Raw genomic sequence first — 26,660 nt, 5'->3', positions numbered from 1 at the left:
ACGAGAGCTCAGGCGACCTCGATGGCAGAGGCCGGATCCGTCTCCTTGGAAGAGATATGCAAGGCGGCAACTTGGGCTTCGGCTCATACATTCTCCAAGCATTACCGTTTGACTGTGGCTGCACGGGCGGAGGCCCGGTTTGGAGCTTCAGTGTTGAGGTCAGGGATTTCTATGTCCCGCCCTGGGTGAGTACTGCTTCGGTACATCCCACCAGTCTATGGATTGATCAGCTTGATGATATGGAAGGTAAAATTATGTATAATCATACCTGATAATTTTCTTTCCATTAATCATAGCTGATCAATCCATAGCCCCTCCCAGATATCTGTACTGTTTTTATTCTGGTTGCATTTCAGGTTCAAGTTTAGTCTTCAGTTACTTCAGAAAGACTTCGTGTTCAAGTTTTTTCACTTGGATTCTTCAAGAGTTAAGACGAGTTTGTGTTACAGTGAGCTGCTGCATTCCTCTCCCCTCCGTTTTACGGGGCTGGATTGAGACTTAAAATTCTGCCGGCACTCCCTCCCACTTCGTGCGGCTGTAGGGCAGCTTTGTACCCCTCCCGCTTCGGCGGTGTTAGGGTCAGTCAGCTCCTCCCGCGGTTGCGGTTGCAGGATAAGCCAGATCCCCCCGCATCGGCGGGTGTGGTGTCCCTCCCCCGCTCCGCGGGGATGAGCTGGACGGATTCCCCTCCCCCACTTGTGTGGGGATGAGCTGGGTTAATTCCCCTCCCCCGTTTCGGCGGTGGTGAGCTGGGCAGAGTGTCCCTTCGTGGGTGTAATTCTCTAAGTGCTGAGTCCTGCGGATGGAGCTTTGATATCGACATACTGAGGAGTTTCCAGCAGCACATGACCACATATAGGGAGGCAAAAGTTTGCTCTCTATCTCCACCTGCTGGTAGATGGACACAACCCACCAGTCTATGGATTGATCAGCTATGATTAATGGAAAGAAAATTATCAGGTATGATTATACATAATTTTACCTTAACCATCTTCCCTTGGTGACAACTGGATTCTCTCTATTTTGTGGCCTGTTGAAAATCAATGTTTGTTTATTTTTTGGAATTTAATGTTTAGAATAATTTCCTTTAAAGATGTTATTTAAAACATTGATGTATCAGTCAAAGAGTGTTATCTTTGTTTAAATTGAAATTAATAAAGAAATGTAACATATAAACCAGGCTTCCCAAGGCAGATTACTACAACAGTTAAGATGAACCCACCAGGAAACAGGATATCCTCACTGAAATTTGGCCATATATTACTGTAATCTATAGAACAATGTAGAAAAATGAGCACAAAATACAGAGTTTATAATTACTGTTTCTATCAGCTACAATAATTTTTAAAGCTGTTTTAGTGATATTTTTATTTCATGATATTTGTATCTAGATATGGGAAGCTTTCAAATAAATTATCAATAGAAATCAAACAAAATAAAACATGGAAAAGAAAATAAGATGATACCTTTTTTATTGGACATAACTTAATACATTTCTTGATTAGCTTTCGAAGGTCGCCCTTCTTCTTCAGATCGGAAATAAGCAAATGTGCTAGCTGACAGTGTATATAAGTGAAAACATTCAAGCATTACTATGTATTAAGTTATGTCCAATAAAAAAAGGTATCATCTTATTTTCTTTTCCATGTTTTATTTTGTTTGATTTCTATTGATAACCTTAAGAGTGGACTAACACAGCTACCACACTCCTCAAATAAATTAAAAACCTGTCAAATAAGTAAAAATAAAATCTTTGCCCTCCACCTTTTAAGGCACTGCTTTTCCAAATGGAATAACTTTAGATTTTTTACAGATGGACCACCATACCTCTATTCAAGAAATCTAGACTGCCCCAACTTGACATTTCGTCCTTAAGCTCCTTTGAGCAGGGACTGTCCTCTGTTAAATTGTACAGCGCTGCGTAACCCTAGTAGCGCTCTAGAAATGTTAAGTATGGATCACGCATAAGCAGCCCCTTGTTTTTAATATTTTTTTTTGCTATTGTTTTGGGTGAACCAGTGTGTCGGCAATCTCCGCCTACTGGCTTCTTCAGCCCATATAATGGGCTAGATAGGCGCACACACACATGCATCCTCCCGACTCCCGTATCTTTCTTCTTTAATCTAACCGCTTTGTTTACAACCCTAACTAACGGTCCATTTTAGGCTTTTATCTACTACTACTATAAATCATTTCTATCTGCCATCTTTGGAAGAAAGACACCGGGGGCGGTTCTTCTCCCTCTAAAACCAACATAAAACTTATTGCAGTGTCTGTCTTTTCACTGTACTTGGGCGAATCTAAGTAGGAAGGACTGGTAAAAGGAGGTGCATAGGATCCCCAAACTGGGGGACAAAAGAGACAAGGACAGTGGGCACTAGAGGGCGTCCGAAATGTGTCTGCAGTAGCAGCAGGCCCGGGGGAACTCGCTCGCTGGCTCCTGCTGCCTCACGGCGCAGCCCACCCAGGTGAACCCGGCTGATCAATCAGAGGTTGTGCGCGAGTGAGCGGCGCGCGCGAGAGAGGCAGTGAGTGCATACGCTTGTTTCTTCTGCCGCTGCAACAGCCAGGCGCGAGCCCGGTAAGCGACCGACTGACGGTGCGTCTTGCTTTCTGCTTCATTTGCAGCGCGGCGCTTGCATGTTTGCGGGCCGCTGCCTGCCGTCGGGGCTCCTCCGCTTGTTGGCTTTGATGCGGCGGGAAGAGTCGGGAACTGGACAGAAAATGGCAGCCGGAGAGCCTGCAGGGCTTTTTCTCGCCGTTGCCAGGAAAATCGCTTCCCAGAGCTCCTAGCGGAGAAACGGAGAGCGCAGGCTAATGCGGGCCAGTGGCTGTGGGGTGAGGTCGCGCTTAGGATGCCGTTTGCGCGGTGGCCTTGTGAGCTGTTTATGTAAAACCTGTTGATTGCGAAATGTATACCAGTATCGAACTTTATTGCACTTTTAGAAGCAGCCGGTTTTAATCAAAGTCGGATGCTGGGTTTCTTCGGGTCTTTGGGACCGGCTTATTCCAAATGTTGTAGTGGGCTTTTGGTAAAAGAATACAAATATTAGATTACATAGAAGGTAACAGAGAGACTGCCTGACTGTTGAAACGACGACTTCCCTTTGAAAAATTCCAGCAGGTACAAAGTAGTAAGGGACACTGCATTTGCCTCCCCCACCCCCGCAAGTAAAAATTTACCGGAGAGCAAACAGATTTGAAAACCTGATCTGTGCATGTCGTTTCGGAAACCTGCCTACTTCTCAGTCTAAAAGGCCATCCTGAGGAAGCTTGTGCATGTTTCTACCTAGATAGTAATTTCAGTGGGTAACTTTTATCAGCATAAAGAACTGTGAATGTCACTCTCATGCAAAAGTATTGTATGCTAATGCCTGTTAATTAGTGAATACACTCTGCTGTAAATAATACATCTTAATGCTTATTAGTATATGCTAGTGCCTTTTAATAAATCTGTGTGAGAATGAGAGACGTTAAGGAGAGTGATAGATTAAAAAAAAGGGGGTGGGGTGGAAGGATAGCCTAATGGGTAGAGCAGTGGGCAGAGACTTAGGGAAGCCAGGGTTCAGCCCGGCGGTACATCCCTTCCTTAGTGCTCCATCATTTCCGGCGCTACAAAAATGTATTTATTTTTTTGTAGCGCTGGCTTGTACCTGGCAGTAATTGTGCAGTGCCTTATGCTGCCCAGTTACCACCGGGTTAATGTAGAAGCCCTTACTTTCACTTCAATGGATGGCAGTAAGGGCTCCCCTCCCCGAAATGGCTGTGCGGCCATCTCCTGCAGGAAGGCGAGACTTTCCTTTTACTAGCTTCGGTAAAAGGGGGCCTCGGCATGCATGTAAAACACGCCGACACCAGCAGCGGCCCCATTTTGCTGCAGCTTGGTAAAAGGAGCTCTTAATCCTCTGTTGCCTTGGGTACAAGCTTATGACCAGATGATCAAAAACCCTGTGCTGTTCCAAATATCTCTCAGAAATTAGCACTAGAACAGTGTGGGGCAATAACGCCCCTATGATCAAAGCTAATAGCATGCAAATTCATGCATGCTATTGGCTCTAATCATAGGGGTACTTCTGCAGGAGGCTTGTGCCTGGGCATGTGCCCAAGGCACAATCCTCCTGCAGAAGCTGTTTGACAGGTCCAGGTTGTCAAAAAAAAAAAAATAAAAAAAAGCCCAGACCTGTCAAACATGCTGATACGGGCTGGAAGTCTAGTGGACTTCCAGACCCTCCCCAACCCCCCCCCCCCAGGACAGAGGCCCTGGTGGTCTAGCACCCCGCTGACCCAACCTGAACACCCCCCCCCCCCCCCAAGCTGAAGACCTTACCACTCCCCCTGCCCAGCGCCATTTTGGATGTGGCGCTGGAAGGACTCCATCATCTGAAGGTATGGGGGAGGGAGTTCAGGGGGCTAGACCACTGTCGGGGTGTGGGGGGGTCATCGGTTCATTGGGAGGGGTCTCATCGGGGAGGATGGGCAGGCTTCTTCTAGCATGGCTTAGAGTTTACAGCTCTTGTTTGGCACACTGCCTGCTGAGCATTGGGGAGGAACACAAATGTCCCTGTTTAGCATATATTTGCGTTTTATTAATGTTCTTTCATAACTGTATGATTACCCTATTTGTGATACTAGTATTTGATCATTATGGAGTGTGATATGCACAAAGTGGTAGACTAGATGACCCATGCGAGTCTTTTATCAGCCATCATTACTATGTTACTTTGCATTAGAGCCATGCACTAAATCTCAGCGCACTGTTTCCTAATGCAAGCAAATCACAAAATGTTTGCCCCCCAGTACTGTATGCAGATAGTTTGTAAATAGGCCAAGGGCAAAAAGTGTGCACTAACATGAGAGTGCACCTGATGATTGTGCACATGGATCTGCACTAGTGGCAACTATGTCTTGTGCACAAAAAAATTCTACTGACATGCTTCAGATTGCATGTGCATACATCTCACAGAGTACCAATCCAGTACGTGTGCAGAAGTATGCAAATGCAGTCTAATGACTGCCGATATCCATCTGTCAGAAGTCCACATTATTCTTTGCTCAGCACACCTCTCCTTGGTTCTGTCTTTACATTTATCTATTAGGGCTGCATTTTGATGAAAGAATTTGTAATCGCGACATTAAAAGATGCTTTACTGCCCATCTCTTCCTACCTCCCCTCTGCCCCCCCCCCCCCCCCATCAAACATTTCTCTTTCCCTTCTCCATCCGTCCGGGGTCCAGTATCTCTCCCGCTCTCCTTCCTCCCATCTGCCCCCCCCCCCCCCAGGTCCAACATTTCTCCCTCCTCTTCTCTGCCCACTGGGTCCAATATCACTCTCTCTCTTTTCCCTTCCCTCCTCCCCCGTACACTCCAAGTTGCTTAGAGAGCAGCAGCATATAGACGTTTAAAAAAAAGAAAAAGTTATGGCTCTTTATTCTGGCTGTGAAGGGAAGAAACAGGCATGAAATCCTCACTAACACTACTGCAGAAGAATGAGCTAAGCTTTTACTCCTCTTCAAACTGTATTAAAACTTAGATGTTGTGTTACTACTACTACTACTTGACATTTCTAAAGCGCTACTAGGGTTACGCAGCGCTGTACAATTTAACATAGAAGGACAGTCCCTGCTCAAAGGAGCTTACAATCTAAAGGACAAATGTACAGTCAGTCAAATAGGGGCAGTCTAGATTTCCTGAAAGGTATAAAGGTTAGGTGCTGAAAGCAACATTGAAGAGGTGGGCTTTGAGCAAGGATTTGAAGATGGGTAGGGAGGGTTGTGTTCAGGCTTCTTATCTTTGTGCTGTTTTTTGTATGTGCGGAGTAGCTGATACCTTTCATCGCCTGGATTTAAATGTGTTAATGTGTACCTGAAGCTTTATGGACAGCACAAAATTCATTTCTACATGGTCGTACACGGAATGGTGTGCATAAAGCATAGCTCACTTTACTTCATTGGCCGCTTAGATTGTAAGCTCTCTGGGGACAGCGAAGTACCTATGATACCTGAATGTACTTCACTTTGAGCCAATGCTGAAAAGGTGTGGGCTAAATCCATATTCCATTCCTTTCCCTTATTCGGAAATTACTTTCCTCTGCCGGTGAAGCAGAAAAATCATGATAAAGACAATACTGTATATCCTATCTAGTCTGCCTGTAAGTGGTTTAAAAATACCTTGATTAAGGCCCATGGATATAATCTCAAAAGTGAGGGTACTTCATACACGTTTAAGAATTAAGTACTTATTTTAAATGATGAAGTAGAGGGAGAAGAATGTTCTTGATGGCTTCCATAACCCCCTGTGAAACAGGTCAAGATGCAAATGTAACTTAATGCATTGCAGTGGTGAAATTTAATATAAACCCTCAGAGTTATTCTGAACATGGTACCTCTTATTCCATAAAATTGGTATTAACATGTTGAGCTGCTTGGACATAACTTAAATAGAAGAGCAGTGGGTTGATGGTATGCAGTGGTTCTGGTGAGTAAAGTGGGACAAAGAATTATCTTGCCGTATAATCCATGTGATTTAATGCCTTGGGAACACAAACAAGGAGTCAAAGTGATTTAAAAAGACAGAAGAAGGAGCAGAGATTGCCAAGGAAAAAAAATAGCAGATAGCTGTTGAAAAATGTTTATTAAACAATGACCCAACATGGCCATGTTTTGGTGAAATTGCCTCTGTCGGGGATCCAAGAATCTATAACAGACATTACCTGAAAATGAGAATAATAACATAATGTAAAATGCATCATGCAGCATAATTGTAACCCTGATCTCACCACAAGTTCTGGGCACTAGCTAGCTCTTCGGATCAGGCACCCGAAACCAGGACCACAAACGATAGTTCTGATTTTACTGAGCTGGATGCAGGCTGGGGATGGCCATGATCCCGGTAGGCCGTAGGGTTTTAAGCCACTCTCATTTATTTCATTGATAGTCTTTGAGTAAATTGATCTCACTGTCACGCCAATGAAACTGTTCCCTCCAGGCTTTATGTTAAATGCAAAACACAATTTATCTGGAACGCTGCAACAGGCAATATCCAAACGTCATACTTTTCCTTAACAAACAAATTCACTTTGCTGAAAAAAAGTTTTTGTGCCAGTCCAAGATTTGTTGGTGAAAGTTCCAACTAATTAATTAGTAGTTGCTTGATAAATCCTAGTGTATTTACAGTACCAACCAGTCCTCCAATACCTATCCTTTGTTGAAGAGCAATCCAAGGCTGTGGCTTCCCGCTTCTTCCGCGGTAAGCTGTCCCACAGGGCTTGTATGTAGCTGCCGGACACACTCTGGATCAGACCTCCCTGTCTGTCCTATTCGAGGTGCTCTTCTTTGAGCTGCTTCTTCTGGTACTGAACAGGCTCTTCCTGTTCTGCTGCCTGTGGGGGTGTGTGTGGTGGGGAGTTGTTAACCCTTTCTACTCACCCGGAGCTCTCCTCATAGTTACTGTTTTTATTAACAGCAACTACTCCTTGGTTCACCTGATTAGGGTAGCCCCTCTACTCACGAGTCCTTGGAGGGGAGGGTGTGACGGCAAACAAAGAGCATGTGCTCTGTAATCCTATAACTTTATTACCTTCAAACTCCACCCCAACTATGACATCCCTTATCACTTATTGCCTAATACCTCCCTTTTGGGCTGGTTTCTTTACCCTTCCACTCATGCTGTTAATCCCTCCCCTCGGTGAATCAGAAGCGTTCTACAAGCACGTTTTAGTAATCCCCTGGCACCTAATTTAAACAGGGGATTACATAATAACCCCCCCCCCCCTAAAATCACTAATTTAAAAACATGGATACATGAAAAACACACAAACATTAGGCATAAATTATTTTTAAAAAGACATCTTTCTCTAATGCCACACATCAAAGATGTAGCAGAGCTCCATACATAGTGTTTATCCCTGGGGGAGAGGGATATAAACATGGTATATAGAGTCATTCAAAATCATCCAGAACTCAAATGTTCATCAAACTGTTATAACATAATTTCATGTTCATGTAATGTTTGTTAGTACATAAGTAATGCCATACTGGGAAAAGACCAAAGGTCCATCGATCCCAGCATCCTGTCCCCGATAGCGGCCAAACCAGGTCAAGGGCACCTGGCAAACTGCCCAAACGTACAAACATTTTATACAAGTTATTCCCGAAATTATGGATTTTTCCCAAGTCCATTTAGTAGCGGTCTGTGGATATGTCCTTTAGGAAACCGTCCAATTCCTTTTTAAACTCTGATGTTATAGATTGTTGGACTGTCCATTTCACTTAAATATGACCATGTTGGGTCATTGACTAATAAAAAAAATTTTCAGTGGTTCTCTAATAGCTTTTAGCAGCTGTCTCTACTCTGTTCCTTTTTTGCTTTCTTGCTTTGTGGAACAGGATAAGTGTGATGACACAGAGGCATCCTTAACACTTCTTGGCAGCTCAGCAGTGGATTAGGTGGTGATATCAAATGGATGAAGATAGCTGGCCAGGAGGAGGGAATTGAGTTAGTCAAGCACGCCTCTGCCCTGAATGATGTAGATGCCTCAGAGTGGCTAGATTAAAGAACATAAACTGTACTGAACTATTTGAAATATATTTTGTCCATTGAAATAGATAACTTGGTCAAAGCATGGTCAGTTGGTGCTTTTAAGTGTGCAAAATAGTACTTTTTATTCCAACAAATCAATAAGTAGGTAGGGATGGGAATCTGTGTCGTACAGCTGGTGATAGAGAACCAGAGAGGAAGACAATTGGGCAGACTGGAGGATCCTGTTAGTCTCTTATCTGTAGCCATTTATGAGTGACCTTAAAAGTCCCAGACTCCTGCTGTTTACCTTCTCCCCCCCCAACAAATGTGCAAGGGTGCTGCTGGGGGGGGGGGGGGAAGTGTTACATAGCACAAAGGAAGGGGAGAGGCCAGGTGGACATTTTTGTCCATTATCAACACTGAAGATATCTGGTTAAGTTTGTGTGTGTGTGTACTGGTTGTGGTTTGCATACCCTAGCCAAAAAAGTTTTTAAGTTTTAGAGAGGAGCTTCTAAAAACACAGGGGGTGGAGGTGGGCATCACTAAGATAAAAAGAACAGTGACCTCTGGGGGTTTCAGATATATAAAATAGGAACATAAATAAATAACAAAGTCCGCTGCACTAACACTACTCCTCCACTTGCAACTACTGTTGCAGTTGTTTTGCATAATGATGGGTTTTCTACTTTTATTGATGTACTAGTAAAAAATGCTCGTTTCTGTGAGAAATGAAATGGGCGCTAGCAAGGTTCTGCTGTCCAGCGACCCTGCGGCCACCCATGTCGTGCGACCGTCCTCTCCTCCTGGCCCCTTGCAGCCACCCATGTCCTGCAACCCTCCTATCCCCCTGCCCCTTGCAGCCACCTATGTGCAGCGGTGACCCTCATCTCGCCCTGCCCCCCCCCCCCCAGCAGACACCCATGTCTAGCAACCCTGCTGTCTCACCTGCCCCTCCATCCAATGCGGTTGTTTGTTAGGAAATGTTCGTGGCAGGCAGGAAAGATACACGTTCCTGCCTGGCCGCGGCTGTCGCTGGCGCTCCGTGATGCCGGCTACCTGTTGAAAATGGCTGCCAAGGGGCAGGAGGAGATCGCGATTCGTCGAGTGTCATTGCTCCGCCCTCGACGTCATCACGTTGTGACGCAAGGGCGGGGCAGACACCCATGGGGAAACCGGATATCTAGACCGCTTCATTAGAACGTTGGAGGCCTTTTATATATAGAGATTATATGCATTAGTTCCTTAATAAAACAGAGTTTAAAATACAAAAAGAGCTGTGAAGGGGGAAGGGATGTGGTATAATAAGTTCTGGGTACCTGTCCTCTTTTCCTCTGAGATAATTACTAGTGTTTCAGCTTTGTCTGTCTTTAACAGTAACCCACTGTGTGTGGATTTTTCTTTTGGCAGGGGTACGATGGACATGGCCAAGCACAGTCTGGTCCTGTTGCAGCAGCTGAACATGCAACGTGAGTTTGGCTTCCTCTGTGATTGCACAGTTGCTATTGGAGATGTCTACTTCAAAGCACATCGAGCTGTGCTAGCTGCCTTTTCAAATTACTTCAAAATGATATTCATTCACCAGACCAGGTAGGGCTGCAACTTTTTCTTTAGTGCAACAAAAAAAGTGAGCCTTCACATAGATTTTAGAGATCATACATCTGAAATTCATTTTTTAATAGTTCTAGCTAAATTACTTGAACGTGCACAAATCGCATTCTTTAGAACCTGCAGTAAGTCTTTCATTTTTAGGAACTTCTCTCATCCGTATGTTCACCATGATGTAAGGCTGATAATCATGTACGTTAAAGCTGTACTGATTTATTTCATGTTGCACATTTGTACATGGTGAAAAGGTGTTTTAACTTCAGAGCAGTTTATAGCAAAGACTGGTCATTTTGTCACAAATATATATATATATATATATATATATATATATATATATATATATATATATATATGGGTTAGCTGAGAAATCTTTTATTACATTGGTGCTTCGTTGTAAATCAGACAGGAAAACAAATAAGAAGGGAGGAATTCAGTGAAAAGTCCTAACGGATATAGCTCCTAACGGAGTCACATGGACAGAATATAGTGATGTGAACATTTTTCCTCTCCTGATTTCTCCTATTATTGCATATGTATATCACACTAAGCAGTTTCTGATATTTAAACAAAATATACTGTATTAGACAAAGAGAAATTGAATAAACAAATAGCACAGTTTTTAAGTTATTACTACTGATAAACATAAAGGAATCCTGTTCAGAAGGAATGGATCCTCAGAAGCTTAGCGGAGATTGGGTGGCAGAGCCGGTGGTGGGAGGCGGGGCTAGTGCTGGGCAGACTTCTACGGTCTGTGCCCTGAAAATGGCAGATACAAATCAAAGTCAGGTATACTTTGTGGAGGAGTGGCCTAGTGGTTAGGGTGGTGGACTTTGGTCCTGGGGAACTGAGTTCGATTCCCGGCACAGGCAGCTCCTTGTGACTCTGGGCAAGTCACTTAACCCTCCATTGCCTGCCGCATTGAGCCTGCCATGAGTGGGAAAGCGCGGGGTACAAATGTAATAAAAAATATACACATAAAGTAGCACATATGAGTTTATCTTGTTGGGCAGACTGGATGGACTGTAGAGGTCTTTCTCTGCCGTCATCTACTACGTTACTACTTTTATTTAAGGAGCAAAGTTATCCAACACCCATATTGCCTATGTGAAACAAGTAACTGCCCCCTAATTACTCAGTAATTGGACTTTGTTCTTTAAATAAATTAAGTAATAGTTTAAAAACTGTTGTTGCGTTCCACTATTCCAGAACTTGTGGGATAGTTGTGTCAATCAACTAGCGGGTGGAGATAGAAAATACTGAGGAGCTAGAATGGATGTCAAGAGAGATACGTCTCAGCTCAGTTTTTAATTCTCTATCTCCAGCAGGTGGATGGACACACTTTTCAGCCTCTGGTTCTGAGTGATTTGCTTCTGGTCCAGTTGGTTTCCAGTTGAGCTTTTTGGGTGGCTTGAGTCTGCAGAGTCCTATCTGGAGGTCCTCAGATCCCTGTCTCTGCTGCCCCGCAAATTTACTATTCCCTCCCTTCACCTCTCCCCTGTTTTTTTGGAGCTGTCCTTTTCCAGCACAACAATCTTAAAAAAGGAGAAGGAAAGAGGATTACTGGAGAGCATGGGACAGAGGATCAGTCTTGATTCTTTCTCATCTGGGATAATACTTGTGGAGACTGTGAGCTTTGGGTGGAGTAGCCGGCAGTGGTTAGTCTTACTGAAGTTTGACTTAGAACTGCATGGAGGGCTGCAAGTTCTACTTGGTGGAGGGGAGGGATCCTGACTCACCACTTGGGACTGTGTTGTGATGCGCTTGTGCGACTCAAGGTGAGTGGCAACTTCTGCGGAGGCAGTTAAGCGTTTTTCCTGCTATGAGATCCACTGGCTGGTGTTGGAGTATTGCAGTGCATGCAAGCTAGGAATCCCACGGGACATGGGGGAAACAGCAGCATGTCTTCAGATTTGGTGCAGCATCTGAATATGCTGGGAACTTTGAGTTCTCTGAAGGACCGGTGTGTTGTTTGATGCAGGAGAGCGAGGGAACAGGCACCATTTTGTCTAGGCTGACTGGCAGTGAAGAATGACTTTTGATCATGTGCGGAGCACAGCTGCCATTTGACAAGCTTCAGGGCCCGACAAACCATTCAGGTGCATTGGGATCTTTGTTTTCTATGGAGTTTATATTGCTTTTACACTGGGCCTATTTAATGAAGTAGAGACAGTCAGAGTTGCTGCAGTGTGCTTCAGTTTCTGACCCCCCCTGCTCCTGTGGCTCCTAAGAGATCTTGTTTAGCCTCTTCTGCCCACTCCTAGAGGTCTATTTCTGCTTCTCCCTCCTTATCTGATGTGGTCTTGATCTATTCAGAGGAGCCATCATTGAAGAGGAGGGAGACAATCAGAAACTACTGAGGTTGTTTCATAAACAGGTGCTCAGTACTCCTATTTCTGAGGCATTGGTGGTGCTTTTCATTGAGGAGCCTTCTGCTCCGTCGTCAGGAGTTCCATCTTTGTCGTTGATTAGTAGGCCTAGAGGTCCTTCAAAGACCTTCCCAATGCATCCAGATATTCAAGATCTGATTATAGCAGAATGGGTCTCACCAGAAGAGTGGCTGAGAGAAGGAAGATCCATGGCTCACCTTTACCCATTGGTTCTGGAGGAAAAAGAAATTGCAGCTTCTCAGTGTGGACTCCCTTGTCAGTGTGGACTCCCTTGTTACGGCAGTGACTAAGAAGACCACCTTGCAGGATAGGAAGCTAGAAGGCTCGCTGAAACAAGCCTTTGAAGTGGCCTTTTTGGGACCTTCAAGCGACAGTGCGCAGGTTGTTCGTAGCTAGAGCATGCTTGAAGTGACATCAGCAGTCTGCAACACAAGACGGGGCAAGTGCCCAGTTGGAGGTGAGGTTGGCCTACTTGGTGGATGCTGTTTATGACATGTTATGGGTTACAGCTGTCATGGCATGTTGGCAACTCTGGTTGCGGCATTGGGCAGAGGATGCAGCGTCAGTCACATCTAGTTAAACTGTCCTTTCAGGGCAGCTGGCTATTTGGAGAAGATCTCAGGAACTTGGTGAAAGTACTGGGGGAAACTAAGCCACAGCAGTTGTAGGAAGATAAGCCAAAATCCTCTAGTCATCTGTCTTCTGGGGGCTCTCGATTTCGAAATAGCAGATGGTACTGGCCTGGTCTTTAGCAATATGGTCAGAAGTCCACTTTCAAGCATGCCAATCTTCCTTTCGTGTGGACAGGAAGTCCTTCTTTCAGTCAGCTAGAGCACCTAATGCCTCCTTAGTTTTGCATGGTCCACTCTCTTCTGTTCCTCTGGTGGGAAGATGTCTTCGGGAGGTGTGAGCCAAAATCACATCAGATCAGTGGGTTCTGGATATTCTTACAGTAGGTTACAAGTTGGGGTCCCCCTGCCCAGTTGCTCCTCTCTTCTTGATGTCTCCTTGTCAAAAGGGAACCAAGGCGGTTGAGGTTCAAAGCAATGTAGATTCCTTGCTGGTGCTCCAGGCCATTATTCTGATTCCCTCGGCTGAACAGGGACAAGGCAGATCCTCTGTCTACTTCATTGTCCCAAAGAAGGAAGGCACCTTTCCTCCGGTCTTAGATCTCAAAGGTCTAAACCGCTGCCTCCAAGTGTGTCACTTTCACATGGAAACACTGAGAGCAGTCATAGCCTCGGTTCAAGCAGGAGAGTTTCTCACCGCCCTCAGTCTTAAGGAGGCGTACTTGCATATATATACCCATATGGCCACTTCATCAGAGGTTTCTACATTTTGCGGTTCTAAGCCATCGCTTCCAATTCAGCTCTATACCCTTTGGTCTCCAAGAACGTTTACCAAAGTTATGGTGGTAGTGGTGGCAGTTTTCCTTCGGTGCCAGGGAATCAATCAGTTTACCCATATCTCAATGACTGGCTCATTTTGTGTTTTGTCCTGTTTGGATAGTGTGGCAGCGAAGGACAAAGTTGGCTGTCTTCCGCAGTCATTGGGTTGGGTGATCAGTTTCAAGAAGAGCAGACTAACTCCATCACAGTCACTGGAGCATTTGGGTGTTCTATTTGACACAGCAAAGGAGAGGATCTTCCTCATGGAAAGCAGAAGATTGAAGCTGGTTAGACAGATTTGTCTTCTCCTGTTAAGACAGGCCCAGGGTCTAGGACTACGTCCAAGTTCTGGGGTCAGTGATGGCGGCGATGGAAGTGGTGCCATGGGCAAGGGCTCGTATGTGATTATTAAAGGAGTCTCTACTCAGCCGCTGGTCTCTGGTGTCGCAGAAGTACGACCATCTTCTTTGGACGCGGGTTGCCAGACAGTATGCAGTGGTGGTTGTCGCCCAGGAATTTGACTGTTGGAGCTGTCTTTCTGATAACACAATGGGAAGTAGTGACAATGGATGCCAGTAAGTCGTGTTGGGGAACTCACTACAAGTTCCATCTGTCACAGGGCACCTGGACGGAACAGGAATCTTGGTGGTTGATAAATCGCTTGGAACTCAAGACAATGCAGAACACCTTATGCAACTTTGCTCCCTTTCTGACAGGGGGCCCTGGCCCGAGTTTTCTCCGATTAATGCAATGGTGATGGCTTACATCAGCAAGCAAGGCGGGACCTGCAACCGTCCAGTGGTGGTAGAGGCGGCCTCCCTCATGAGTTGGGCGGGAGAAAAATCTCGGTTTGTCAGCAGCTTACATCTCTGGGTCCTTGAATGTGGAGGTGGACTTTCCTAGCAGGCACTCCTTGGACCCAGAAGTATGGGAACTATCCAACCAGAGTTGTCAGCTGATAGTAGACCAAAGGGGTTCACCCCAAATGCAGCTTTACAGGATATCCAGTTCAGGATTTTACACAGAGTGCACATCACCAAAGAGCGAGGGAAGGTAATGGGCATGTGGGAAGGTGACATTTGTAACAAGTGTAAGATGAGCGTAGGCACTTTTTTGCACTCTTTCATGGAGTGCCAGTCTTTATGGAATGGTGCGCTGTGTGCCATTTGAAGACGTCCTGAAGTGCACAGTGGAGTGGAAATATTCAGCTGTGCTGATGGGCTGCATAGACTCACTTCGCGAGCAGGGATTGGGGGAAGCCCAGTGTAAGTTCGCTATTAACAAAGAAGTGTATTCTGCGGGTGTGGGTTGATGCCACGCCCCCATCCCTTGAACTGTGGAAGAATTCCATGACGGAGATGGCTAACTGGGTACTTACTGCGCTTAAGTTTTCTGTTTCCCTGGGGCATCGCCAGTATCGCGATATATGGGGGAGGGTGCTTTCCCTGTTCACGCCAATGGGCCCCATAGTCGAAACTGGGGATAATATGATGGATGGACAGTAAGGGGGAGGGTGAAAGGGTGGGGAGGTATCTCTGTGGTGGTGGTGGTGGGGGGGAGGTTGGTGTCTCATGTGCTGGACTTGGGAGGGGGAAGGGGGGAAATGGGAAACAAAAAGATGTGGAGACTAGTGCAAACACAGATGTATTTCTATAGTATGCATTGTTATGGTGTGTTGCAAAGATTGGACATGTTCTGTACATGAATCAATTTGCTTGTCTCCATGCACCAATAAAGATATTAAAAAAAAAAAAAAGACCAATGGGGTTCTCCACTTCTAGACTTGATGGTTACAGAAAGGAATGCCAAAGTGCCCAAGTTCTCACCTAGGAAAGAATGGGCTTAATGGGGATCAATGCCCTACTGCAGCCCTGGCTGGATATACATCTATTGTATGTCTTCCCTCCTTGGCCCATGTAGGCGTATGTTGAAAAGGATTGCATTGCACTGAGGTCGAATAATTCTTGTAGCCCCAGATTGGCCACGGAGGTTGTGGCATATGGACCTGAACTGCTGCACCTGGAACCACTCCATCTTCTGCAGGTACACGGCATACTGACGGAAGCTCCAGTGCTCATGGAGGATCCGTGTTCCTTTGGCCTTACAGCTTAGCCATTGAAAAGGCTCAGTTGAAACAAAAAGGTTATTCTGATTCGGTCATTGCTACCTTGCTTCAGGCTCGGAAATGCTGTACATCCGTGGCGTATGTGAGGCTGTGGAGGAGGTTTGAGGGCTGGTGTTTGAGCGCTGACTTTCTCCCTTCTCTGCTTGGATTGCACACATTCTAGCATTTCTTCAGAAAGGATTGGCATTGGGTTCTGTAAAAGTTCAGGTTGTGGCTTTGGCCTGTTTCAGGGGCTGACTGCAAAAGACTTCTCTAGTGGCTTACCCGGATATTGTTCGATTCTTGCGAGGAGCAGGCCGCTTATGGCCTCCCTTTCATACGCTGTGCCAGTGCTTAATTTAGTTCTTCAGGCTCTTCAGAATCCTCCTTTTGATCCACTCCGGAAGGCCTCCTTGAAAGATTTTACGCTAAAGATGGCGTTCTTGGTGGCTGTTGCATTGGCACGTAGCATCAGGCTCTCTTGTCAGGATACCTTTTCTCCGCTTTTCGGAGGCAGGGTTGCCTCTGTGCACTGTTCCTTCCTTTCTTCCGAAAGTGGTATCAGCTTTTCATGTCAGCGTTCTATCCTTTCGCAGAGAGGACAGAAGGCTCAGTATTGTTCCTTGAAGCTTCTCGATGTGCGCAGAGTCCTCATTAGCTATTTGGAAGTCACAAGTGAGTTTCATAAATTAGATTTTTGTCTTTTTTGGTAAGCAGAGGCTTGGTCTCATGGATTCCTAACCCACAATTGCTAGATTGCTGAAGGAGACTGTCGTGTCAGTTTATTTGCTTGCAGGAAAACAAGCTCCTCAGGCCTTTCTCATTCTAAGAGGCGTACGGTGACATCCTGGGTGGAGCCTACCTTTCTGTCTCCGGCGGATATTTTCAAGGTGGCAACATGGTCAATGCTGCGTATCTTTGCCAAGCACCACAGGGTGGACATTTCAGTGGGCTAGGAAGCCAGTTTGGGGGCTTGAGTCCTCAGGGAGGAGTTGCCAAGATCCCACAGTTTCTGGAATAGTGGGAAGCTATGTAATGGATGGAGAAATTGTCTTACCTGAGAATTTTCTTTCCATTAGTCTTCACTATCCCAGAGACCCACCCGAGGTTTCTGAGATGTTTAGTTGGTGCAAAGTAATGGGTCAAATAATAACTGTCGCCTTGCATAGTGCTTCCTGCGTATCTCTTGTTCTCTACAAGTTACCCAGAGATGAGAGAGGTCCATTTGTTCATAAGAAATTGGCATACTGGGAGAGACCAAAGGTCCGTCAAGCCCAGTATCTTATTTCCAACAATGGCCACGCCAAGTCACAAGTACCTGGCAAGATCCCAAAACAGTAAAAAAGATTTTATGCTGCTTATCTTAGAAATAAGCAGTGGATTTTCCCAAGTCTGTCTTAGTAATGGCTTATGGACTTTTCTTTTAGGAAATTGTCGACCTTTTTTAAACCCTGCTAAGCTAACTGCTTTTACCACATTCTCTGGCAATGAATTCCAGAGTTTAACTACACATTGAGTAATGAAATATTTTCTTTGGTGTGTTTATAATAGCTTCATTGTGTGCCTCCTAGTATTTTTTTTGGAACTTATGCTGATGCTCAGAACTCTCACAGTAAAGCCAACAGCACAGAAAACTAGCTTGCCAATGCTCAAAGGAAATGGTATTCAAATTATGTTTGTTCTGTAAAAACGAAAGCAAGGGGGGGGGGGTAAAAGTGCTTGGCGCATGTGCAGAGGAGTTTGGAGATAAGCTCGGCTCTTGTGCGTATGTGCCTGGCAATCCTGAAAGTGAAGCACACATTAGCACCTGTTTTCTGCACCTTAAGCGCGGAAACAGGTGTCAGTCTGTTCTTTCACTTTTGGATTTGTTTGGACTCGCGTGCGTTTATTTCTTAGTACCAGTGCTTACAGACTTGCACAAGCTTTCTTCCACTTCCAAAAGAAATCAAAAACAGCAGACTTGTGAGAAACCCTCTCTTCAAATGCCTACTCTGAGGTGGTGGTAGATTTTCAGTAGTAAGGGTGACTTTGTTTTGTGTGCTGTTCTGTGAGTATTGGGAGGGTATAGGAGTTGTCCTCATTAACATCCATTTGTCTCCATTTGCATGCTATTTGCGCTAATCGTTGGTGTGTACATTGTCTCTCATGCTAGAGTCCTCTGAGCATTCTGTGCTCACTAACGCAGTCGCTAGTACAGTGCTAATTGCTGCTAGCGCCGGCATTACATTTTGTGCATCAGCCCAAGAGTAAACAAGTGATTCATGTCTACCGTTCCACTATAGACCTCATCTGGTTAGTGTTAGGTTAGTTGTTTAAGGTTGTTGTGTTTGTTGAGTTTATCCTTATTGCTTGCCTATGTAAATATGAGGAGTGGGACTGGATGCCAAAAGAGATCTCAGCTCAGTGTTCAGTTCTCTATCTCCACCAGCTTCATTGATGGACACAACTATCCCACAGGTTCTGGAATAGTGGGAAGGACTAATGGGAAGAAAACTTATCAGGTAAGACCTAATTTCTCTTGTGTGTTCAGGTTACCTTTGTCTAATACAGTGTTATATTTTGTTTAAAGATCAGAAACTATTCAGTGTGATATATATTCAGTAAGAGGGGAAAGCAGGAGATGGGGGGAGGAAAAGTTATTCACATCACTGTATATAGGTGCACCAAAGGAAACCTGGAACAGGCCCACACTTTCACTGATCATTTCACAGTCACATGATTTATTTATTGGGATTTATTAACCACCTTTGTGAAGAGATTCACCCAAGGCGGTTTTGCTTCCCTTGGGAGTCTCGTGATGTGACCATGCAGTGGTCAGTGGGACTTATTGCCACTTTGATGCAGTATAATATTTGATGCAGTATAATATGATAGGGTACTTCTCCTAAATGCTGTGCCTTGTCACAGGAAGGGTGTGTGAGAGGTGTACATGTCACTTCCTGTAGAGCCCGACCGAAAACAGGATCTTCGGTTTCTACCGAAACCGAATCTTTGACTGAAATTGGCTGCTTGATTTCAGTAGAAATCAAACCCCAAAATGAAACTGCCCCCTTCTAGGCCTACCTTGTCATTGGTGGGTAGTGGGCGTAAGATTGTCCCCACTCCTCTGCATGGTAGCCATTTTAAGATTGGAGCATTTCTTGCCCGAACCAAAATAAGGCCAAACACAGATTTCAGGCCAGTTTTTGTATTGAAATAAATTTGATTGACCTCCAACTTCCTGTGGGATGTATACTGTGCTTTTTGTGTTAGGACATGTAGGTTAAGTTTTTCTTATTGGCTGTCTCTTCCCTGTAAAAAAAACTGGCTTTACCCTACCACCATCAAAACAATTTTTTTCCCCCTTCAATTAATGTTAGGTACGCTTAAGAAAGTAGCCGTTTCAATAATTATTTCTAGTTTATTTATTCTTGATTATAAGGGTATGTGATCATCACGGGGATGGGGGTGGGCTTCTCATCAGAGTGATAGCTATTGAGGATTAATTTTAAAATGTCTCTTCTGGGTCACTGCTCTGAGCATTGCTGCAGTTTCCTGAGATGCTGCGGAGGAGAGGGAGAGGCCTCTCGCTGCAACATATAACCCCTGAGCCATGTCAATGACCACTCACCTGGAAAGAGACCAGCCTGCAAAGATGATTTCTGGGGTGACTTGGGATATTTATGTTCTGTGCCTCATACTGTACACTCAGCTCAAGTTTGATATAACAAGTTTTAAAACAGTGGTGCATCAACTACAGTACTGCATGGCAGCAAAAGCAAATCACTTCTAATCTCCATCCCAAGGCTGGAATTTGGGGGTGAGATATCCTCCCTTCTTGCTTGGGCCTAGTCCCCAACATGTCCCTTGGGCCTTAAAGCTTCCTTACCCCAGTCTTAAAAAAATACCATGCATGCAAGATGATATTTTTAATTTAATTCGCCTCAAACTGTGTTAATAATGAATGCTGTCTCCGCTGAATGTGACTCTTTTGTAATTCTGTTCATTTTGTTAACAGTGAATGTATAAAGATTCAGCCAACAGATATCCAGCCTGATATATTCAGCTACTTGTTGCACATCATGTATACAGGGAGAGGCCCCAAGCAGATGGTGGACCACATCCGTCTGGAGGAAGGGATTAGGTTTCTTCATGCAAACTTCCTTTCTCATGCTGCGTCTGATGTGGACCAGCTACCACCCCCCGACGCCATTCAGTCCTCAAACCTGTATGGAATTCAGATATCCACAGCTCACAAAACACCAAAGGATAGCAGTGAGGCTAAAGAAAATCCCCCAGGGGGCAGCGGGAACAGATCTGCTCAGCAGGGGGACCACCCCCAGCTCCAGCTTTCTCTAGCCATTGGACTGGAAGGCGTAAGCCCAGATCAGCAGGTCTCTCACCTTCCCAGCCAAGCGAGTGGGGGTGTTCAGACACCGGAGGAGCTCCAGAAACCAGTGGTGTCCATAAAGCAAGAGAAATGTGATCCTGAGCCCATGGCATCTCTAGCTCACCTGTCTACCGCTGCAGAGCTGACAGGCTCTCATTTCCCGAAAATTAATGTCAGAGGGCACCTCTGCCAGTACTGTGGAGAACGCTTTGATTCGAGAGGGGGTCTCCGTGAACACCTGCACACTCATGTGTCGGGGTCACTCCCGTTTGGCGTTCCAGCCTCCATCCTAGAGAGCAGCGATCTTGCTGAAGTGCACCCTGTACATGAAAGTGGCGAGAGTGCTGAGAGCCACCGGTTGGGTAGTGAGCAGCCAACTGACCACGTTGGACGCGGCAGCCTCGAGCCGCTGAAGTTCAGCCAGCTATCGCTAATATCCAAAGATGTTGAACCAGTGGAGCTGAACTGTAATTTTTCTCTTTCTCGAAAGAGAAAAATCAGTTGCACAGTCTGTGGCCACAAATTTCTGCGAAAAAGCCAGTTACTGGAACATGTGTACACACACAAAGGTAAACCGTACAGATATAGCAGATACCAAAGGTTTGGCAATCAGGTGGCTCCAAAATTTCAGCCGTATTGTGACAGCCTGTCCGATGGTGCACTGAAGAGTTCCAGCTTTTCTCAAGATCACCTTGAATCACCTGGTGTGTATGAATCTGATCTTCCTCCAGAAAATATTGATACTGTGCTAGTCGAATAATTTATTTTTTTTCCTGCACATCAGCCACTGAACATTCATGTTTTAAAAATTTATTTATTTATGTTGTTTGCGCTTTTTTTGGTTTTGCTTACTGCTCTTTGTACTTTTTCTGACATTTTTAACAAGTCTCTCTTTGTTTTATTTTTTTCCAACTAACAGCTATCTTTGGAATTTTTGACGTGTTTTATGCATAACATTTAGGACTGTGTATTGGGAATTAAAAAAAGAATACTTAGTAACCTTTAGCACTTAGGATATTCGTCAAAGATTTTGGATTTCGCATTTTGTTTCATAAATTAATCCAAACTTAAAACTGTGGGTGTCGATATTCAAAGTGATTTAACTGGCCAGAAATGGCTTCTGGCCTGTTTAAAAGCGCTTGTGTGAGGCTATCCACTGATATTCCGCGGCATTTAAACAGTTACTGTCACTGAATACCATCACAGACTGTTAAACTGAAAGCTGGTTATTTTGTGATAGGTCCAGGGTTGGAGTCAGCACTTTTAGGGGTATGTTTACTAAGGCGTGTTAGCGTTTTTAACACGCCTTTAAACTTAAGGCGCGTTAAATGCTAACACCCCAATACATTCCTATAGGCGTCTTAGCGTTTTATGTGCATTAGCGTGTAATGCACGTTACAATACTAACGCACCTATAATGCGCCTTTGAAAACAGAGGCGTTACACAGTTAAGTAAATAAAAAATCAGATTACATAACTCATTTAAAAGAAAAGTCCATAAGACGTTATTAAGGTGCAATTGGGGAAAATCCACTGCTTATTTCTAGGATATAACAAAATGTTTAAACACACATGAATACAAGTGTATTGCTTCTTCAGCTTATTGAGAGTGGAGTAGTCTCATATGTAACACACGATAAAGATTATTTGATTTTTCACCCAATGACTGGGTGTATTATCTGTGTGTATTGTCTAATCATTGACTGAACCTCCACCACCCTTTGCTAATCTTATATATAAAGATATATTTCTGTTTGTCAATATGCTAACATCTAATTTTATGTAGCACTTAGCTTGAACAAGTTGGTGCTCTTAAAACCCCGACAGGTCCCCGTTTCGTGGTTACTTTCTCAAGGGGGAGTCACCAGTTCAAGTAACAGTCTCAAGTGCAACTGCAGCATTACTCTGTCTGCAGAGTAATGCTGCAGTTGCACTTGAGACTGTTACTTGAACTGGTGACTCCCCCTTGAGAAAGTAACCACGAAACGGGGACCTGTCGGGGTTTTAAGAGCACCAACTTGTTCAAGCTAAGTGCTACATAAAATTAGATGTTAGCATATTGACAAACAGAAATATATCTTTATATATAAGATTAGCAAAGGGTGGTGGAGGTTCAGTCAATGATTAGACAATACACACAGATAATACACCCAGTCATTGGGTGAAAAATCAAATAATCTTTATCGTGTGTTACATATGAGACTACTCCACTCTCAATAAGCTGAAGAAGCAATACACTTGTATTCATGTGTGTTTAAACATTTTGTTATATTTTGATGCTCGACAGAGCACAGGCACAATTGTTTATTTCTAGGATAAGCAGCATAAACTGTTTTTTTTTTTGGGGGGGGGGGGGGGGATCTTGCCAGGTACTAGTAACCTGGATTGGCCACTGTTGGAAACAGGGTGCTGGGCTTGATGGACCTTTGGTCTGTCTCAGTATGGCAACACTTGTGTTCTTATAAAAATCAGTCCTATTTTTATGCGGTGTCACTTAAAGTGGTTAAGTGCCGAATATTGCACTTTACTGCATAAGTGATAGCCGGCCACATGGCAACTGAATATCTATCCCTGTATTTTTATGTCCAAATTTCAAACCAGCTTCAGCCCTTCAGTAGGTTCAGACTCTCGCAGGCCGCACCTCCTATGAAGTCTTATTACTGTAATATTTCAGAGGAATATCGCTTCCTTTGACAGCTGCTATTTCGTCCTGTATAAATATTTCATTTTAACATCTTTCTAAAAGTTTATGCAGTGGAGACTTGCATAAACTTTGTCCAGACCAGTAGGCAATAAATCCGTTTGCTGAGTGGTAGGTCTTAGAACCTTGGAAAGTTTTAAATGACTGTAGGTGACAGGAGCAACTGACTCAGCCAGTTTAGATAGATCAGGGCTGTTGCTGTTACTGCTTATTTTTGTAGTGCTACTGGATGTACACAGCACTGTACACTAACACACATAAGAGACGGTCCCTGCTCTGTGCAAGAGAGGATTCAAGGGAGTGGGGTTCTGGAAACTTTTGTGCCCATCTACCATTTAATTGAACAGTAAACAGCTCTGCACTGGATCATTCTTGGGTTAGTGCGGAGATTTTCAACCTTTTTTTAAATCTCATGGCACACTCACAGAGCACTAAAATTGTCGAGGCACATCCCCACACATGGTCCAGCATTTTGCCTTCTTTCCCTCCCACCCCACCTGCACCCCCACACATAGTCCAGTATTTTACCTTTTCTCCCCCACCAAGTTCAGCATTTACCTTCTCTTTCTCCATCCTCACAAGTAGTCTAGCATTTACCTTCTCTTCCCCTCACCCTCAGAAATAGTCCAGCATTTACATTCTGTTCCTCCCCCCCCCCCCCCCCCCCCATTCCCACCTCCACAAAAATAGTCTTATATTTCTCTCTCCTGTCCCCTCTCCAGCCAGCAACCAGGCAACTCCCCTTGTCTCTCTTGACATCTGTTCAGGCCTCTAAGACTTGTAGCTTCTAAGTCTTATATCCTGACGTATAACCTTGGTACACCAGTTCACACCTGAAGACTCTATCTCTCTGAAAGTCCTTTATTTGAATAGTCAACTGTAGATAAGAGGTTCTGCCCCAATGGCAAAGAGTCTCTGTGGTACTGAGAACATTAGCTCAGAGCTGGTTGAATGGTGTACAATATCTTTTTTAGTAAGATATATTCAAGGTAAAAACTAAGTACTCTAACAGAGGGTAACGCAGGAAAGGGTTCTGTACTGTCTAACAAATGGAGCCTACGCAGGGTTGCCAGGTGGAAAAAAATTTTCCCACCCAAATCCAGCCCAAAACCCACCCAAAGTCAAACCCCGCCCCTGACACCCCCACTCCCGCCGTCATCGGCCCCGCCCAGAACATCACTAACCCCGCCCAGAACGTCACTAACCCTGCCCCCCGCGGCCGAAAAACCGCTTTAAAAACCGCCCAAAAGACCCAAAAAACTGCAACCCGCCGCGGGCAAAAATTTTCCGCGGCAGGTCGCAGAAAACCGCCCAATTGGGCTGTAAAACCACCCACCTGGCAACACTGAGCCTACGGTACCTTAGGGAACAGAAAAAGTGCACACTCTGACCCAGAGAGCAGGGGAAAACCACCAGTGGGAACAGAGTCTGCCAACTAGCAACAGCATAACCAATCATATAATAGTTCTATGCAGACAGGCTAGTGAAGTCACCTTGCCTGATAACTACACCCCCCCCACAATGCAACGCTCATGTGACTCTCCAGTGAGAATGACAGAACAAGTGTCACACCCACCCAGAGCCACATTACAATCAGGGAAAGACAGAGGACAGAACAACATTCCCCCCCCCCCCCCCCCGTATACCTTTTAAAAGTTCTCTTGTATTAATGGTCGGCGGCAGTGAGCAGCGATTCATACAGCCTGCTCGCGTCAACCCTGGAGCCTTATATCTGATGCTTCCCGCCTATGTGAAAGCAAGAAGTTATATCAGAGAGAAGGATCCAGGATTGGTGCGAACAGGGTGTATGAATCACTGCTCCCTGTCACCAACTGCTAGACACAAGGACACTTACTCCATTCTGGTACAAATTAAGGTGGCCCAACTCCCGCAGCACGCCGATTGAAAAACGCTGGGATAGTGGGATACATTTATAGGTGAACTCTGTATATGGTGTTGAGCATTAGGCGCTACTTCCGTGCTGAATGTTCAGCGCAGAAAAGCATTCTAATGGATGCAAGGTGCCGAAAGGGGGCAGAAATGGCAGATCCATGTGAAAACAGTTATACGCCCATTTATAGAATAGGGCCTGAGTGTTTCCATGGAAATCTGCAAAGGGTGTGTGGCCAACTTGCGCACTGGGATTTACACCTGGTTTCCGTTGGTGTAACTCCTCACGCCCAGAATTGAGTTCAGATGCCTGCGCTGTTCTATAAAGGGCACCAATCCTGGAACACCTGTTTATAGAATACTGTTCAGCACCAAATTTTGAGCGCCATTTACTAAATCCAGCCCTTAGACCAGTGATGGCGAACCTTTCAGAGACCGAGTGCCCAAACAGCAACCCAAAATCTAATTATTTATTGCAAAGTGCCATGCCCCCTCCCTCTCCCCCTTCCCCCTCCCAGTTCAACAGGATCCCCCGTCCCTCTGAGTTCCACAGGGTCCCCTTTCCTTCCCAGTTCCAGGGCCGGGGTCCCCCCTCCCCTCTTCCTCCCACCCACCCACCCAGTTCCAGGGTTGTCGTGGGAGGAACCAGAATGCTGCTCATTCAATGACTCTCTCCTATCAGCATTTTCCTGAGCAGCCCGCCCTCCCTCCGTCCGAGTACCAGGGCCCCCCTCTGAAATTTAAAAGTCATACCTGGTCGGGGTTAAGGCGGCGGCAGCAGCAGCAGTGAAAAGCGTGCTGACTCGGCACGTCTTCAGCCTTCCCTTCTGTCTCTCAAGCTCTGTGGTCCTGCCCTTGCGGAAACAGGAAATGAGGGCGGGACCAGTGCTTGAGAGACAGAAGGGAAGGCTGAAGGTGCGCCGAGTCAGCACGCTTTTCACTACTACTGCTGCTGCCGCCGACGTCGCCTTAACCCCGACCAGGTATGACTTTTAAATTTCGGAAGTGGGCCCTGGTGCTCGGAGGGGGGGGGGGGGGGGCTGGAACTGGCTGAGGCGATGGCGCGCATGCCAACAGAGAGGGCTCTGCGTGCTCTCTCTGGCACGCGTGCCATAGGTTCGCCATCACTGCCTTAGACTGTGCATTTGTGACAGTATTTCTTCAACACGTGGTAATGCTGAAGCCCCTTATTTTAGAAGCATCTCCATGTGTAAAAGAGAGCCTCAGTTTACATGTGGAGATCCACACCATGTAGGTACTTCGGGGGTGGGGGGGGTGGGGAGGGGAGGTATGGTTTGGTTTGAGTTGAAATAGAGTTTACACGTGTACGTGTTTGGGGAAAAAGATTTCCTCATTGATTTTTGCACTAGATCAGAGGCTCGCACAGGCCTACATGTGTAGGTTTGTAAAATGGAGCAGCTACACATGGAAGTGGCACCGCTTACATGTAGAAGTTGCCAAACTGCCACTTCCATATGGAAGTGCCAGGATCAAGCCATTCATTTTATCCATGTGTAAGTTTCTAAAATGGCTACTCCTGCTGCACACGCCAGCAAATATACTCGTGCAGGTACTTTACAGCAGTATTTCCCCAAGTCCGGTCCTGGAGTACCCCTTGCCAGTCAGATTTTCACGATATCCACAATGAATATGCATGAAAAAGATTTGCATACAATGGAAGGCAGTGCAATTAAATCAA

At 45.2% G+C, this 26,660-nt stretch overlaps 1 protein-coding gene across 7 annotated transcripts in view; it reads left to right on the top strand.

Moving 5' to 3' along the window:
- Window positions 1-2,200: 2,200 nt before the first annotated feature.
- Window positions 2,201-26,660, top strand: part of ZBTB25 (zinc finger and BTB domain containing 25) — a 40,729-nt gene continuing 16,269 nt past the window's right edge. For 2 of the 7 annotated variants that reach the window (XM_030215350.1, XM_030215356.1), the window contains exons 1-3: window positions 2,201-2,581; window positions 9,925-10,104; window positions 19,999-21,074. In XM_030215350.1, the coding sequence (XP_030071210.1) occupies window positions 9,932-10,104; window positions 19,999-21,074 (1,249 nt within the window). In that variant the 5' untranslated portion in view covers window positions 2,201-2,581; window positions 9,925-9,931. The other 5 variants (XM_030215355.1, XM_030215353.1, XM_030215351.1 and 2 more) reach the window with 5 other exon arrangements.

This window comes from Microcaecilia unicolor, chromosome 9, assembly GCF_901765095.1.
Source record: "Microcaecilia unicolor chromosome 9, aMicUni1.1, whole genome shotgun sequence".
NCBI classification, from domain to species: Eukaryota; Metazoa; Chordata; class Amphibia; order Gymnophiona; family Siphonopidae; genus Microcaecilia; species Microcaecilia unicolor.
Note: the sequence above shows the minus strand (reverse complement) of the source record. Positions and strands in the feature narration are given on the sequence as shown.